Raw genomic sequence first — 14,423 nt, 5'->3', positions numbered from 1 at the left:
TTTCCAGAGCCATCAACAGCCCCAGGTGTTGACAGTGAGGTCCCACCACCAGCCTCCTGCCCTCAGGCTTCCCCCACAGGAGCTGGGGTGCACATCCCACCTACACCATGGGCAAACGAGACCCGCTCTGATTTATTCACCTAGAAAACCTAATACCAGCCTCAGCCACCCATGTTGACCCCAAGGAGATGTGGCTCCATGGCTGGATGCCACCAGCGCTTCATGGGACCTCTCACAGCCATGTTGGGCCGAGCATGGCCACCTGGCTCTGGGTCTCCTAGCCGCCCCTCCTGTTTTTCTATGGGTCCTGCAGGATAATGAGAGGTTCAGAGGGGTCTGACCCTCCCAGTGCCAACCATGCTCTGCTCTCAGTTACACCAGGGTGTAAACAGTGATGCAAGCTCCTCATTGTGGGCTGGGATTTGTAGAGAAGTAGGGTTACGCACAAGGACAGTCTGATGCTCAGGAGTTACTGATGTGGCCTCTGCTCCAGAGGGGAAGTGCTGACTCTGAAATCCTGTTTACAGGCACTGACGTGGCATTTTCTAGCCCAGGATGTTGCTTCCTCTCCATGTGGGGCCTCAGCGGGGCACCCGCTTCCTTGAGAGGCAGAGGATCCCCATCACATCCCGTGCCCCAGGCATGGGTTGAGGCTGGTCCCCAGGCACACAGGCAGCTACCGGTGACGTGACAGCCCTGCACAGCGCACGTGTCAGCGGTGCCGGCTGCTGACCTGTGTGCCTGGCTTTATCTACATGCAGCATCTCAGGTGTGAGCTTAAAGTCAGGCTGCTGACCTGTGTGCCTGGCTTTATCTACATGCAGCATCTCAGGTGTGAGCTTAAAGTCAGGCTGAATCACCGCAGCCACCCCCAGGCCAGCCCTGCTGCCGGGGTGCACTGCCCTGTCGCCTCGCTCTCCATGCCCCAGCACTGCTGGCATCCCCGGGGAGTAGCTGGTTGCCAACAAGCAGCCCAAGGCCAGTATTCCTACTCTGTCCCCACTCTCTGTACCAGTGCAGGGCATTTATTCTGGTCTCCAGGCGCTTGCTGGGGGGCAGCTGGTGGTCAGTGCAGTGGATCAGCCATTCTCCTCCCTTCTTCACCTGATCTTCCCTGACCCTTCCTCCCCATCACCTCATCTCGCCAGCTCCATCCCCAGCCAAATGCAGACCCAGCAGCGCTGAGTCAGCAGGGCCGGAGCTGCCTTCCCAATGTGGCAAGAGGAGCTGCCCCACGCCTGGTGCACAGACTGTGTGCGTGGGTGTGCGGAGAGCGTGGCAGCCACCGCAGCCAGCCTGCCGTACGCTTTGCACAGCCCCTCGGCTCGGCAGGCAGTGCTTTGCTGCCAGGGACGGGCAGAGCTGGAGGCAAACGGGCTGCAGGGTTTCTTCTCAGGAAAACTACCCGTAGCGTCACAGCAGCCCCTTTCTCTGCAGCTCACTCAGGGTGGTGTCATGCTGTGGGTTTCCTTGTGCTCCGGTGAGAGGGGAAGCAGGGTGCGTGCTGGGCTGTGCTGCATTGCCGACCTGCGGGCACAGCACTGTGCGAAGGGACAGGACCCGTCCCTTTGCCTGCTGACTGCCAGGAGCGAAGCCCCTGGACACACTGGGGTCTGCGGTATGAGCCAGCTCGCATTGTCCAGCCCTGCCACCACCCAGGCCCAGCTTACAGCCCCTCCATGGGAGCCAAAGCCAGGCTTGAGACACCCCCTCCCCTCCTGTCCACCCCAAACAGCACGGTGGGCCATGGCACAGCGAGGAGCTGCAGGGGGCACCGGCCGGAGAGGAGCTGGGGAGCCCCTGGTCACCTCCTCAACAAAGCTCCCCAGGTCTGCAGTGGAAGGGGAAGAGGCTCCCCTCCTTCCTCTTCCTCCCTCCTTCGCCGGGATTTTGCAGCCAGGTAAACACAGGATGTTGATGAAACGAGCTCCACAGACTGGGCAACCCTGGAGTCAGCAGGACTCCCAGCGCCCACCAAGCAGCCCAGCGGTGGCTGTACAGAGGGCAATGGGTGATACCAGAGCTGGCTGCACCCCCTTCTGCCATCCCCAGGGTCACAAAACTACCCTGTGTGGAGGGAGAGGCAGCGTGGGCTGGGGTCAAACCCAGGGCAGGGTGAGCTCCCTGGTTGTGTGCCCCTGGCTGAGCCCCTGCACCTCCATGGCCCTTGGGATCTCCTGGCAAGCTGGGCTGATGCTCACAGCACAGCACCAAGCACCTTACTCCAGGCTGCAGGCTTTGACACCCAACCAGCAGCAACTGTGTGGTACCTCCTGGGCCTCTCAGAACACTGGCGACACAGAGGAGGCAGGGGTGGGGGTACAGACCCCCTGGGATCCCACCCTGCCAGGTATCAGCTCAGTACCTGCCACTCACGGCCAGCACTGCAGGAACAGGCTCCGGTACAGCGTGTGCTGTACAAAACATGGCTACTTGACAAGGCACAAGAGGGAAGATGGGGGGGGGGGGGGGGGGGGAAACTTGTTTTTATGTTTCTTGGATGTCTCAGGCCGGTGGTTAGTCAGCCGTTGGCTCCCAGACCGAGCCTTGCAGGGCTCTGCAGCACAGCCTCATGGCTGGCAGCCGGGTATCAGGGCAGTCCCAGGCTTCTTCTGAGGGCTCTGGAGAGCGTGAGATGGGGTGGATTTGGGGCTGCTCATGAATAAGCAGAAAGGTTTTCCCAGGGAATTAAGCAGCTGGAGGACAGGATCTGATGGGCATCTCTGGTTTTGCAGTACCAGGATGCTTGTGGTCCCTTCGAGGGTTACCTGGAGGCAGCATGACGCTGCACGGGTACCAACCACCATGCTGGGCCCTGTTTCCCTCCTGGTATCGGGGCATCCCATCCCGCTCCATGGCAGTGAGTTGGGATGGGGCATCCAGAAACCAGCTGAATGCAGGAGTCTTTGGCTCACAACCCTGAAATGGGGCTACAGACTGCTCCAACATCCTGCCCAGCTCACTTCTCAGGTGCTGGGTGCTGCTGTCACGCCCCCGCAGTGACCACATGTGCTCAGCCAATAGCCAGAGACAGCAAGCCATAAGCAGACCACAGGGAGCCACGAGCACGAGCGAGCAGAAGGGACCTGGCCCCTTGGCAGGGACCGCAGCCAGGGCAGCGGGAAGGATGGAGGTGAGGGAAGAGGGGACAGGGAAGGGGATGTGATGTAGGAGGTGGCAGGAGAGAGATGCCAAAGGGGCTGCCTGCTTTGGTAGAGCATGACTAGATGGGGCATGTGGCACTGTCCCCAGTGTCCCCAGTGTCCCTGTGCTGCCATCTGCTGGCAGGTCCCAATCCTGCTCTGGTCCTGAGTCCAGGCACTGTGCCAAGGCCTGGGGACCCCTTGTCACCCCACTGTCCTGTGGCCTGCTCCCGGGCACACAGGGCAACATGGCACCATGCATGGCTCTTGGCCAGACCCCCCAGGGTGCCCTTCAAGCCTCCCTGCAGCGAGCCCAAGGAAGCCGAGCCCCAAAACTGCTCCCGGCGTCCACCCAAAGCACAGCAGGTCCTCATCCCACTCTAACCTGCTCACTGGGCTGCTGGTTTCCCCCACACCACCCCTCTTCCAGTGCTCAGGCACCTCTGTGCCCAGCTCACTCCCCACCTTATCATACACCCTTCACAAGCAGCCCGCCTGAGCACGGGCTGAGTATCATCTCAGTTGTGCTGGCAGACGCAGGGACAGGATCAGACCCTTGGCCGGCAGCAGGTTTGGAGCAGCAGCGCTGCTGGGGCTGGTTTCTCCAGGGATCATCCAGCTCCGCTTCCCACCCAGGCTGCCCAGCAGCAGAGGAAGCTCGCCCCGAGACAGCCCGGGGTCTTGCTGGGCCACAGAGATTTGCTGAGTCCCGTCCTCCTCGTGACAGGCATGCACATACCGAGCCTCTTCCCACGGCCCCCCCTGCCCTCCCTGGCCTTCCCAGCATCTCCATTTCCCCTGGGACCAGCATGTCTTGGGGCCATGCTGGGGATAATGGTTGGGGACCAGAGCCTTGCCAGGTGTGGGGACACCTAGGGCCACCCTACACGTTCCTCTCTGCTTCCCATGGGCACTGGGACCCTGAAAATAACCTTGGTGGGGTGTTAAATGGCATTTGCTTTTCGGATACATTTGGGAAGCGAGGTTAGGGAGGAGGCAAATGACAGAGACGGTGTCCCCACAGAGGCCCTGCAAGCACCACAGCTCATCCCTCCCCAGGCAGATGGCAGCGTCCTGCTCCTTGCTGGAAAATGCCCAAATCCATGGGCAGAGATTGAGCTGCAGCTGTCCCCAGTTTAATTCCTCACAGCCAGGCAAAGTCAGTGTCCAGCGGATTTTCTGTGAGCTTCATGCACCGGCCCACACGCACGACGGGAAGGCTGCACGGCATAGCAGACCTTGCTGTTGGGAATGATGCCCTGCGTGCGAGCCCTGCAGACTCAGTGTCTGACTTCCACGAGAGCTGCAGGAAGTCATTTTAGACTAAAAGGGATTTTTTTTTGCCACAGCCCTGCAAAAGAGAGCTGGAAAAAATCAACCCTCTGAGGGCCACAACCCAAAAAGCCATTAACAATTGTGCTAAAACCTCGCTGTTCAGAGCTGGGACCTGGCATGTAGTTTTTGGTCAGATTTCCAAACAAACCAGGTGTGTGCGCCCACCCTGCCTCCCTGCACCTCTGCCCATGCAACCTGCTGTGAGATTTTTTTTTTCCAAAACAGCCGTTCCCCCAGGCCACCTTTCAAAGGCTGTGCTGGCTGCTCAGCCCTTACAAGACATCAGAGACTCCCCCAGCAGCACTACCACCCTGCTAGCCATGCTCTCCAGTCATGCTCCCACATCCTCAACCTGTGTGTCCAACCCCACCTCCACCTTACCCTGTGGATGCCCATGCTGCTGCCCACGGCAGAGGTGATGCCAAACCGTGCTGCCAGCCGACATGCCTGGGTCCTTTTCCAGATGGAGGGCCCTGGCATCCAGGCAGGCTGGCAAAGCTCCCCCCCTCCTCCCAGCACATCTGGGCAGCTGTGCCCGCCAGCAGCATCCCCGCGTGGTGCTCACCGTTTCGCCCCAGTAGCTTGCTGACATCAGCGCGGTTTCCTGCCTGCCGGCACCTCTGCACCGTGCGCTCACCCTGTACCCCCACAGCCGCACGCCGTGGGGCGGCGAGCCCCAGGCAGCCCCACACCTCTGGCACGGTGAGCCCCCAGGACCTCTTGAAACCACCCTGTGACAGCCAGCACCATGGAGTCAGTGGCTCTGTACAGCTTCCAGGCAACGGAGAAGGATGAACTGCCCTTTCAGAAAGGGGACACCCTGAAGGTAAGAGGGCAGGGGGGGTCACCAGCCATGGAGGGGGTCAGATGCTGCTGCTTTGGGGGACAGAGTGGTCACACAGCATGGGGGTGACACCGGCCCTTTCATTGCACCTTTGTTGCCTCTTTGGGACTTTCTGTGCCGTGTAAGGAGCCATCCTTGAGGTTTTCAGGGTGTGGGGCAGCATCCCCAGCAGCAGTAGGTACCGCTTGTCTTTGCCACCAGTCACATCTCCAGAGAGGACCCAGCTGGGACGTGGCATGTGGCCTCCCTGGCCATCAGTGCCACCAGCTGTGCTCTGCAGCAGCCCCCCCAGGGCTGGAACATATTTTCCCTACCCCACAGAGGCACTGGGGGCCGTCAGGAACCAGCGGCAGGGAGCATGTGCCCAAATGCCCACCCATGTGCTGGCATCGGGACAGGCTCTTGGATGCCACCTGGGAATCCCAAAAAGTTGCATTGGGGCTCTGAACATCCCCAGGGGACTGCAGCCCTGCGATGGGGGTGAGGGCCACCTGGCCCACGCTGCCCAGCCGCTCACCCTTCTCCATGGAGCTGATGCTGCAAAGCCAGCAGCTCTTCCTGGACCCCCAGCACCCTCCAGCCCCCCAGGGGTACAGCCAGCCCTGGGGAGGGGGAGGGCATGACCCGGCTGTAAACCAGGGCCCCAGACCCGCCATGCCCGTCCCTGCGTGTTTTCCCCGCGGCCCCGGCGCTGTGCCCCGGGGTTTCGGATCCTGTTTGCACAGCTGTGCTGGCCCGCGGGCCCCTGCGTGGGAGGCTGGAAAATGGTGTCACACAGAAACGGGTGTCAGTGCCCCTGCTCGCACCAGGGAGCTTCCTCCCACGGAGCACCCAGCTGCCACCACCCCAGGGGGATGCAGGGGCCTGGCTGCCACCCCAGCTCCTCCAAGGACAGAATTTACCCTCTTCCCTGGCCAGGAGTTTGGGGTAACACTGGGCACCCCCCAGCTGCCAGCACCCATGTTGAGCCAGACTGTGAGCCAAGGAAGGCTGGAGGGAGAAGCCAGCTCGGTACAGGTGCCCCAACCACCCCCAAAACATGTTACCTTTGTTAGAGCCCCCTTTTCCCCAGGTTTCAGTGGGGGGTGTGAGGTCTGGGGCAGCAGTGGGGGTCCCACTCGGCCTCTCTCCCAGGGAGACAGCAGCTGGGCTGACCCCTCCCTGATCCTCTCGCCTTAGATCCTCAACATGGAAGATGACCAGAACTGGTACAAGGCTGAGCTGTACGGCTGTGAGGGCTTCGTCCCCAAAAACTACATCAAGGTCAAGCCGCATCCGTAAGTACCATCCCACTGTGGGGAAGGGTGGCTCAAAGCCCTGCTCTGCTAGCACCCACTAGCTCCAGGACATCCTCTCCCACCACCCAGGCAGCGATCCCAATGGTGCATCCCGATGCCCAAAGGTTTGGCCACAAGCCAGGGTAGTCCCACACATGGGGAAACTGAGTCACAGGGCAATGCAGCAGCAATGGGGTCTGCCTGCCGGGTCATTCTGCCATTGCCACCACAGCCAGAGGGGATGGGAGACAGCAGCATGCCCAGGTACCCCCAACACACAGAAATTCAACCCTTACGCTGGGCTGCCCGCTAAACAAATGATAATTGGGGAACAACAAAGCATTATGGGATTACGACTGCATTAGACACAATCCTATTACTGTGTTATTAAAGCCCAGCATAATCCACCCCTGTTTTAACCTGTGTTTTATGTATCATTATCCCTGGTAAATCACATTTAAATGCCATAGCAAAACCTGCTCGGGGCTGCTGCGGCTGGGGAGCAGGAATGCTGGGCTCGGGGCAGCCTGGGGCAGATCCCATTGCCTCTCCCAGATCCCATTGCCTCTCCCAGATCCCATTGCCTCTCCGGCTTCAGTTAACAAGCCGGGATGGGCAAGACGCAACCTCTTCCTGTGCAGCACCTGGAGGGCTGGCACTGGGAGCTGCTCTGTGCTGGAGTCCATGCCTGATCATTCACGGGGCTATTTTAAAAGAGTCTCCATGGCCTGAGGCTCCCAAATACACCAGCTCAGCCTTGGCAGGGACAGGAGGTGGGGACTCTGCTCCTCCACTTCATTTTGGCAGCTGCCAGCAATGCAGGCAGGAAGGGTTTCATCCTGGCACAGAGGGATTCCTGTTCTGCGAACCCCCCTGTAGCACCTGCAAGGCTGTTCTCACAGTCCCCGTGGGACATGCAGGAGGAGTAGGGGGAAAGGCAGCGAAGTGGGGGACGAGGCATGTGGTGCGGCAAGGTGGGTGACAGGATGCGGTTGCAACTGTTGGTGATGCTGCACTCGCCCAGGCAGCACATGAGGACACATCTGCACCCACAGCACCCTGCGATCCACCCCTGCAAAAGTGCTGTGGTAAATCGGGGAGGAGGGGAAGGGAGAAACCGCTGCCAGGGGGTCCCAACCCCATGGGGAACCCAACAGGGACCCCGCTCCCACCGGCACCGGGGCTGTTAGTGCCTCCATCCCGCGGGGTGGGGATGCAGCACTGGGATGTCGAGGGGTGGCTGTGTGGCTGAGCCCGGTGCCCCGGCAGGTGGTACGCAGGCAGGATCTCCCGGCACCTGGCAGAGGAGCGGCTCCTCGAGCGCAAGTACCTGGGAGCCTTCCTGATCCGCGACAGCGAGAGTGCCCCAGGGGAGTTCTCCATCTCCGTCAAGTAAGTGGCCACGGGATGCGGATGGGCACGTGACAGGATGGGCAAGGGACCCCTGCAGCCCCTGCTTTGGGGACCAAGGGAATCAGGCCACCCTTGTGCGTGCTCCCTGCTGCGGTGCCGAGGAAGGGATGAACGCCCTGCCCTGCTCCGGCTGCTTTGAAGGGGTTGGGGGCTGCAGAGCCGTGTCCCCCAACACGTCCAGGCACAGTCTTGCACAGGGCCGCCTTCTTCCCTCTGCAGCCTCATGCTCTGCCTCCACCCCCACTGCTTCCTGCTCCCTTCCTGCACCAGTGGGCTGCATCGCTGCTTTGCCCAGTGTCCCTCGCTGGGGCGCCTCTAAATACAGCCACACGGTAACGTGGGGCTGGGGCCAAGCCGCAAGCACAGCCCAGGGGGCGTGGCCTGGAGGAACAAGTTACCCAGAGCATCCCCGGGGACCAAGGGCATCCCAGTGCAGTGGGGCAGATGGTTTCGGCATCGACAGCCAGGGCTGTACGAAGGCAGCGTGCCCCCCGGGCAGAGCGTGCCCCCTGGGCAGAGCGTGCCCTCTGGGCTTCTCACCCCACCGCTGCCCCTTCCCTGCCCGGGGCCAGGGTAGCAGGAGCCAGCCCCAGGCCAGCCAGGCACTTTCTCACGCTGCTAATCTCTAATTAAGTGTTTAAGGAGGTTCTTGCCCATAATGAAAGGGAGAGCGTTCTGCAGTGCGTCACCAGCATGGCCAGGTCCCTGCCCCTGCCCGGGGGCCTGGCAGCAGCCAGTCGCTGCAGCAGCCCCATGCCAGTGCGGGCACCCCAACCTGACACCCCCAGGCACACACCGAGGGGTGCCAGCATGCGGGGCTGACGAGGGAAATCCCCATCTACCACGTCCTCCCGTGGCTTGGGGGTCCCCAGGGGTGCAGCGGATTTAGGAGCCTAAGCCCAGCCTTTGTAGTCCCCTCCTGGTACGTGCTGAGCTGAGACCTGCAGCTCTCACCACACTTTCCTCAGATATGGCCCCTGTTTGCTCCCTGGACAAAGCCACCTGCCCTACACGGGACCGATGCTGCCAGCACCAAGCCCACAAGCATCCTGCTGTGCCGAGGCTGGGTGCTGACCTTCAGCTGCATCTGGGATGAGCTGTGGCAGGTCTCAGCTGTGGGCTGTTGTATGTGCTGAGGACCCCCCCGGGCTGACTGTCACCCCTGGCTATGGCAGGATGGGTGTAGTGGGACCGGTGGGCGCAGATGGACCCCGCACAGCCCGACCAGCTAGAATGGGGTCTCGATGCTGCCAGCATCCCAAGGCCAGAATAACATCTGTCCTCTTTCCACAGTTATGGGCAGCATGTCCAGCACTTCAAGGTGCTCAGGGAGAGGAACGGCAAGTATTTCCTCTGGGAGGAAAAGTTCAACTCCCTCAATGAGCTGGTGGATTTCTACAGGACGACCACCATTGCCAAAAAGCAGCAGATCTTCCTCCGGGATGAGGACCAGACCCAGGAGGTACCATCAGGGGATGGGGCTGTGGGGACACACGGAGCTGGGGTGTGGGGTGATGGCATGGCTGGCAGCGGGGCCCAGCTAGGAGCTCATTTCTGATCCCCTTTGGAATCCCACATTGCTCCCCTGGTACCAGGGTTGCCACCACCCTGCTATGGTCCATGGGGAAACTGAGGCACAGGACAGGCCGGTGGGTCAGCAGCACTGCCATGGTCTCGCTTTGCCCCGGACTGTGCTCGCAGGGAGGCGTCACGGGGCTGCAGCTCCTGGGGGACAGGGGTTTCCTCCTGCCTGAACCTTTCATGCTCCTCCCTGCCAGCTGGTGACAGCTAAGAATCAGAGAGGGACAGCAACATAGAATCACAGAATCATTTAGGTTGGACAAGACCTCTAAGATCACCAAGTCCAACTGTTAACCCAGCACTGCCCAGCCCACCACTAAGCCCTGTCCCCAAGCACCGCATCTATGCGTTTTTTGAACACTTCCATGGATGGTGACTCCACCACCTCCCTGGGCAGCCTGTCCCAGTGCCTGACCACCCTTTCGGTGAAGACATTTCCCCTAATATCCCATGTAAACCTCCCTGATGCAACTTGAGGCTGTTTCCTCCTGTCCTGTCGCTTGTTACCTGGGAGAAGAGACCGACCCCACCTGCCCACAGCCCCTGTCTGGGGAATGTGGAATGGAAGCAAATGGCCCAGCTCTGGGACTGGTTCCAGCCCCTGGGTGCAGGCTTCCCCTCACACGAAGCATCCTGGGCGTCCGGACCCAAACCCCTCCGTGAGCCCCCTCAAGGCTCAGCTCCCCCTGGCTGCAGTGTCCCCACCCAGGGGGACAGGGACATCCCAGGTGCCTGGCTGGCACTTGTCCCTGTGCTCAGGCTTGTTTCAAGGTGGTGTCAAACAGGAGAGGGTGCGACAGCAGGTGACAGGCAGTGCTGCAGGGAAGCCATCAGGGTGGAGAAAAGCCACCCGGTGCAGCTCAGCAGCGCAGGGCAGGGCAGCTCACCTCGGGCTCATACCACTGTCCCTCGGGCCAGGGGTGATGCCCAGCGTGGGTGACAGAGCCCAACCAGCTTGGGACAGGGCGCAGGCAGCTTCAGGCAAGCTCCAACAAAGCCAAGCCCTGGGGCAGTGGTGGTGGAGCTGGTGAAACTGGGCCCTGGGAGCTGGGCTGGGGGCAGCTCCAGCACCCAGGGGGGCCAGGAAGGACCTGGGAAGAAGAGGGGTGCCAGCTGCCTCCGCGGGGCAGGGCTCCCCCGGGCACCCATCTTGGCTTTCCTGGGAAGCAGGAACAGGGAGTCTTGTGCCCTGGGATGCTCCTCTGCACCCCAGGCTCTGCCCTGCACCCCAGGGTGCTCCCTGCACCCTAGGCTCTTCCCTGCACCTCAGGGTGTTCCCCCACACCCCAGGGTGTTTCCTGCACCCCAGGCTCTGCCCTGCACTCAGGGCTGTCCCCAGCACTGTGGCTTTTCCCATGGCAGGATTTCCCTAGCTCCAAACTCTCATCCTCAAAGCGGGCACCTCAGGCCCCCCCACACCTACGTTCTGGCTGCCCAAGGCTGGTCCTTGCCACGCAGTGGCATGACATCCCTGTCACACTGGGGACACCAGCAGTGCAAGGCATTGCAGAGGGGCTGGTGGATGGGGAGACCTCTCCCCACACCAACCCCTGCCCTCCACTTCCCGCCAGGTGAGGAGACCCAAATTCGTGCAAGCCCAGTTTGACTTCTCAGCCCATGACGGCTCCCAGCTGCCCTTCCTCCGTGGGGACATCATTGAGGTCTTGGACTGCCCCGACCCAAACTGGTGGCAGGGGAAGATCTATGGGCGCGTCGGCCTCTTCCCCCGCAACTACGTCCACCCCATCCGCAAGTGAGCTGCCGCCAGTGCTGCGGGTCCCCCCGCTGCCCCCCACTCACCGGAGCTGCTTTGTGCCTGCCCGCGGACTGCACTGCATCCCCACGAACGGCGCCTGCCCCCACGCTGGGCTGCCAACGCACCAGGTCCTGGTGCCGTGTGGGCTGTACTGGAGGTGGAGGCCAGGCTGGTGGTGATCCCCATCCAGGGCTGCCCAGCTCTGGTGCTCTGAAGCATCAGCGATGGCTCAACCTGCTCCCCCGACCCAGGAGACCCCCACCGCTTCCAGCCCAGGCATTGCCTCTTGCTGCGGGCTGGCAGCGGCGCTCCCCTGGGAAGGAGCACAGAGCATCGAACCAGGGCCATAAAAACTTTTCCAGAGCCACAACCCAACAGGTGGCAGCAATGGAGGTGAAGAGCATGTACCCCAAGCCTTTGCTCCTCGCCAGACCCGGTAAGTGAAGCCCGGGCTCCAGGGAGGGCTGCAGGCAGCCAGGGTACAGCCGGGCTTGGTACCTCCTCAGAGGGGTGCCGGGGCTCAGCGCGCCAGGGGGAGGCTGATCCGGGGGGATTCAGTCCTGTTGGTGCTGTTCATAGCTGCAAATTGTGGCTTTTCTTAAATATATATATATTATTTTTTATTTAGAGCTAGTAAAACATGTTTGGGTGACACCCTCAAGTGTGGCTGCTCCTTTTCTACCACCAGCTCGGGGATCCTGTGGTCGCACTCACACACCTGCTGCTTTGCTGTGGTTTTGCTTCCCCTGCAGCCCTTATTCACCCACGCCAATACTTCTCCCCAGACCCCCCCAGGGACTCAGTGCCCCCGCAGGTGCCCCCCACATCTCACAGCCCCATGGGATGTATTCAGGGTCCACACTGCTGAGAACACCCAGCTCACTGCACCAGTGGATTTAAACATCCCGTATCCCAAATGTGAGATAAAAACTATCACCCAAATTCCCATCTCTCTCCCCTTCCCAGCACCTTTCCACCCCTGGGGGCTGGCAGGCCACTAGGCAAAATAGGCATAGCAGAAAATATTGATGCACATGAGGATAACGGCATTGATGCTGCAGATGCGGGCCCAGAAGGGGGGCTCCGTCGCATCCTTGAGGATCATGGCCGAGGATCCCTCTGCCTTTGACGGCTGCTGGCTGCCCGGGGTGGCTGAGCAGGAACCTGTCACAGAAGGACAGGGAGTGTGGGGAACGGAGGGCCACGGGGACCAGCCACCTCCTTGGGGGTGGCACAGTCCCGGGGAAACTGAGGCACAGGGCATCCATGGTGTCCTGCTGCCCATCGCAGGCAGGGAGCTGGGGGCACTGAAGATGTCTCCCCTGTTAGACACCCGCAGGGACACACTCACCATCAGGGGGTCCCTGGGATATGCCATCCACAGAGGGCTGGGGGGGCTTCCGCGAGAGGGTCCACCAGGTGAGATCCTTCAGCTAGAAACCAGGATGAAATTTGGTGAGAAAACACCCACAGGCCAGACCCCTCCACGGAGACCCCTCTGGCCGAGCTTGGGGTGCACGTGGGTGACACCAGTGTCTCTGGCCAAGGAGGTCCAGTGGGTGGATGCAGCTGTGGGGGCCAGGGTGAGGGGTCTTGGGTGCCCTACTCACCTGGGCTGGAGGTGGTGGGGAGGTCAGCAAGCTGCCCCCCACCACGATGGTGCCCGTGGCGGCGCACAACAGCATGGCAAAGTGCAGGTAGTGGATGTCAGCAAGCAGCCAGGGCCGCCGGTCAGGGACTCCGCAGCGGGGTGGGGGGTGCACCAGCTCCAGCCCCATCCTGGCCAGTCCCAGCACCAGCCCTGCCATCAGGCCCCAGAAAGCTCCCTGCAAAGCAAAGGTCTATGGGGGGATGTCTGGAGCAGGGACAGTCACTCTGCACCCCAGCTGGCTGAGCCCTGGCCTAATCCTGCATCCCCTCTGCAGGGGATGTCCCCTGCCAGCCCCATCAGCTGTGCTACACTTGGTGGCCATGCATGGTGGCACCTGCCTCCTCCTCCTCCTCCTCTTCGTCACCCACCAGCTCCCTGGGGAAACATCAGCCAGTCTCAGTTCCTCTTCGCAGTGCTTCCAGCATCACCTCTCTCCTTCTAGCAACCCCCCGAACCCCGCTGAGTCCCTGGGAGCAGGGTGGGCAGGGAGGTGTTGGCACCACCCCATGTACACAAGCATCCCCAGGGCCACCCCGACCACATACCTGCTCGTTAGCTCGGGGCCAGAAGACAGCCAGGATGAAGACAGCAGTGACAGGGGGAGCCAGGTAGCTGGTGACAGCCTGGATGTAGACGTAGAGCTGACCACCACTGGAGCTCTGCAGGATGGGGATCCAGACCACGCTGAGAGCCACCAGCACCACCGTGACCACCCTGTGAGCAGCAGCAATGCTCTGCAGGGTGATGAACCTGTCCCACCTACACCTCCTTGCACCCGCGGCATCACCGTGGCGGTGGGGGTTCCCCAGGGTCAGGGGTTGGGTCCCAGCACCGGTGAAGAAGAGCTGGCCAGGGGATGCAGGTGGGTCAGCAGGAGGATGCTCACTGCCAGGTGACATCTCCAGGGCTGTGGAGGATGCTAATTATGCCAGTGCAGGCTCCATCCCAGGCAGGTGAGTGTTCCCCAGGCCCCCATCCACCCCCAGAGGCTGCAAAGTTGGACCCCCATAGGGAGACACCGAGCAATGGGTGCTTTTGCTATGAAAAGTCCCCAGCTGTGGAGGCTGGGTGCTCTGGCCAGATTTGGGTGATGCAATCAGCACACCCGCATCCAGCCAAAGCACCCAGCTGAGAGCCAGGGACGTGGGCTGAGCTGCCTCGTGCTCAGCTCCCCCCAGCCTGGCTGCAACGAAGGGGTGCGTTTGTCCCCCAACACCACCCCTGTCCCCATCCTCACCCAAAGCCCAGCCGCATCATGCGGCATCACCCTCCTCCGAAGCGGGAGGCGCTGGCCAGACCCCAGCTTTTTGGGCCCAATCTGAGCAGGCTGGGCAGGACATGTCCTGCAAGCTGCTGTATTTATAGCTCTGCCTGGCTTGTTTACAGCTTTGCAGAATTACCTATATCTCCATCTGCTCACCTC

General features: G+C 61.3%; 2 protein-coding genes across 4 annotated transcripts in view; one reads left to right on the top strand and one right to left on the bottom strand.

The window, feature by feature from the left end:
* The first annotated feature begins 5,136 nt into the window (after window positions 1-5,136).
* LOC121087042 (GRB2 related adaptor protein) lies at window positions 5,137-11,983 on the top strand. Its single transcript, XM_040591659.1, has 5 exons — window positions 5,137-5,304; window positions 6,502-6,599; window positions 7,869-7,991; window positions 9,306-9,474; window positions 11,165-11,983. Exons 1-5 carry the CDS (start codon window positions 5,227-5,229, stop codon window positions 11,348-11,350), a joined length of 654 nt encoding a protein of 217 aa, XP_040447593.1. The 5' UTR covers window positions 5,137-5,226; the 3' UTR covers window positions 11,351-11,983.
* A 219-nt stretch (window positions 11,984-12,202) lies between these two features.
* The window catches only part of SLC5A10 (solute carrier family 5 member 10), a 41,027-nt gene continuing 38,806 nt past the window's right edge, over window positions 12,203-14,423 (bottom strand). For all 3 annotated transcript variants that reach the window (XM_040593394.1, XM_040593396.1, XM_040593395.1), the window contains 4 exons: window positions 13,546-13,714; window positions 12,960-13,175; window positions 12,693-12,782; window positions 12,203-12,430 (listed from right to left, as the gene is read on the bottom strand). In XM_040593394.1, the coding sequence (XP_040449328.1) occupies window positions 12,347-12,430; window positions 12,693-12,782; window positions 12,960-13,175; window positions 13,546-13,714 (559 nt within the window). In that variant the 3' untranslated portion in view covers window positions 12,203-12,346. The remainder of the gene's footprint in view (window positions 12,431-12,692; window positions 12,783-12,959; window positions 13,176-13,545; window positions 13,715-14,423) is intronic.

This window comes from Falco naumanni, chromosome 4, assembly GCF_017639655.2.
Source record: "Falco naumanni isolate bFalNau1 chromosome 4, bFalNau1.pat, whole genome shotgun sequence".
Classification (NCBI taxonomy): Eukaryota; Metazoa; Chordata; class Aves; order Falconiformes; family Falconidae; genus Falco; species Falco naumanni.
This window is presented reverse-complemented; position numbering and strand designations above follow the sequence as displayed.

Coding starts and splice junctions, on each gene's coding strand:
- LOC121087042 (XM_040591659.1), top strand. CDS start 5,227: ATGGAGTCAGTGGCTCTGTACAGCTTCCAGGCAACGGAGAAGGATGAA. Junction 6,600..7,868: donor ATCAAGGTCAAGCCGCATCC/GTAAGTACCATC, acceptor GTGCCCCGGCAG/GTGGTACGCAGGCAGGATCT. Junction 7,992..9,305: donor GAGTTCTCCATCTCCGTCAA/GTAAGTGGCCAC, acceptor CTCTTTCCACAG/TTATGGGCAGCATGTCCAGC.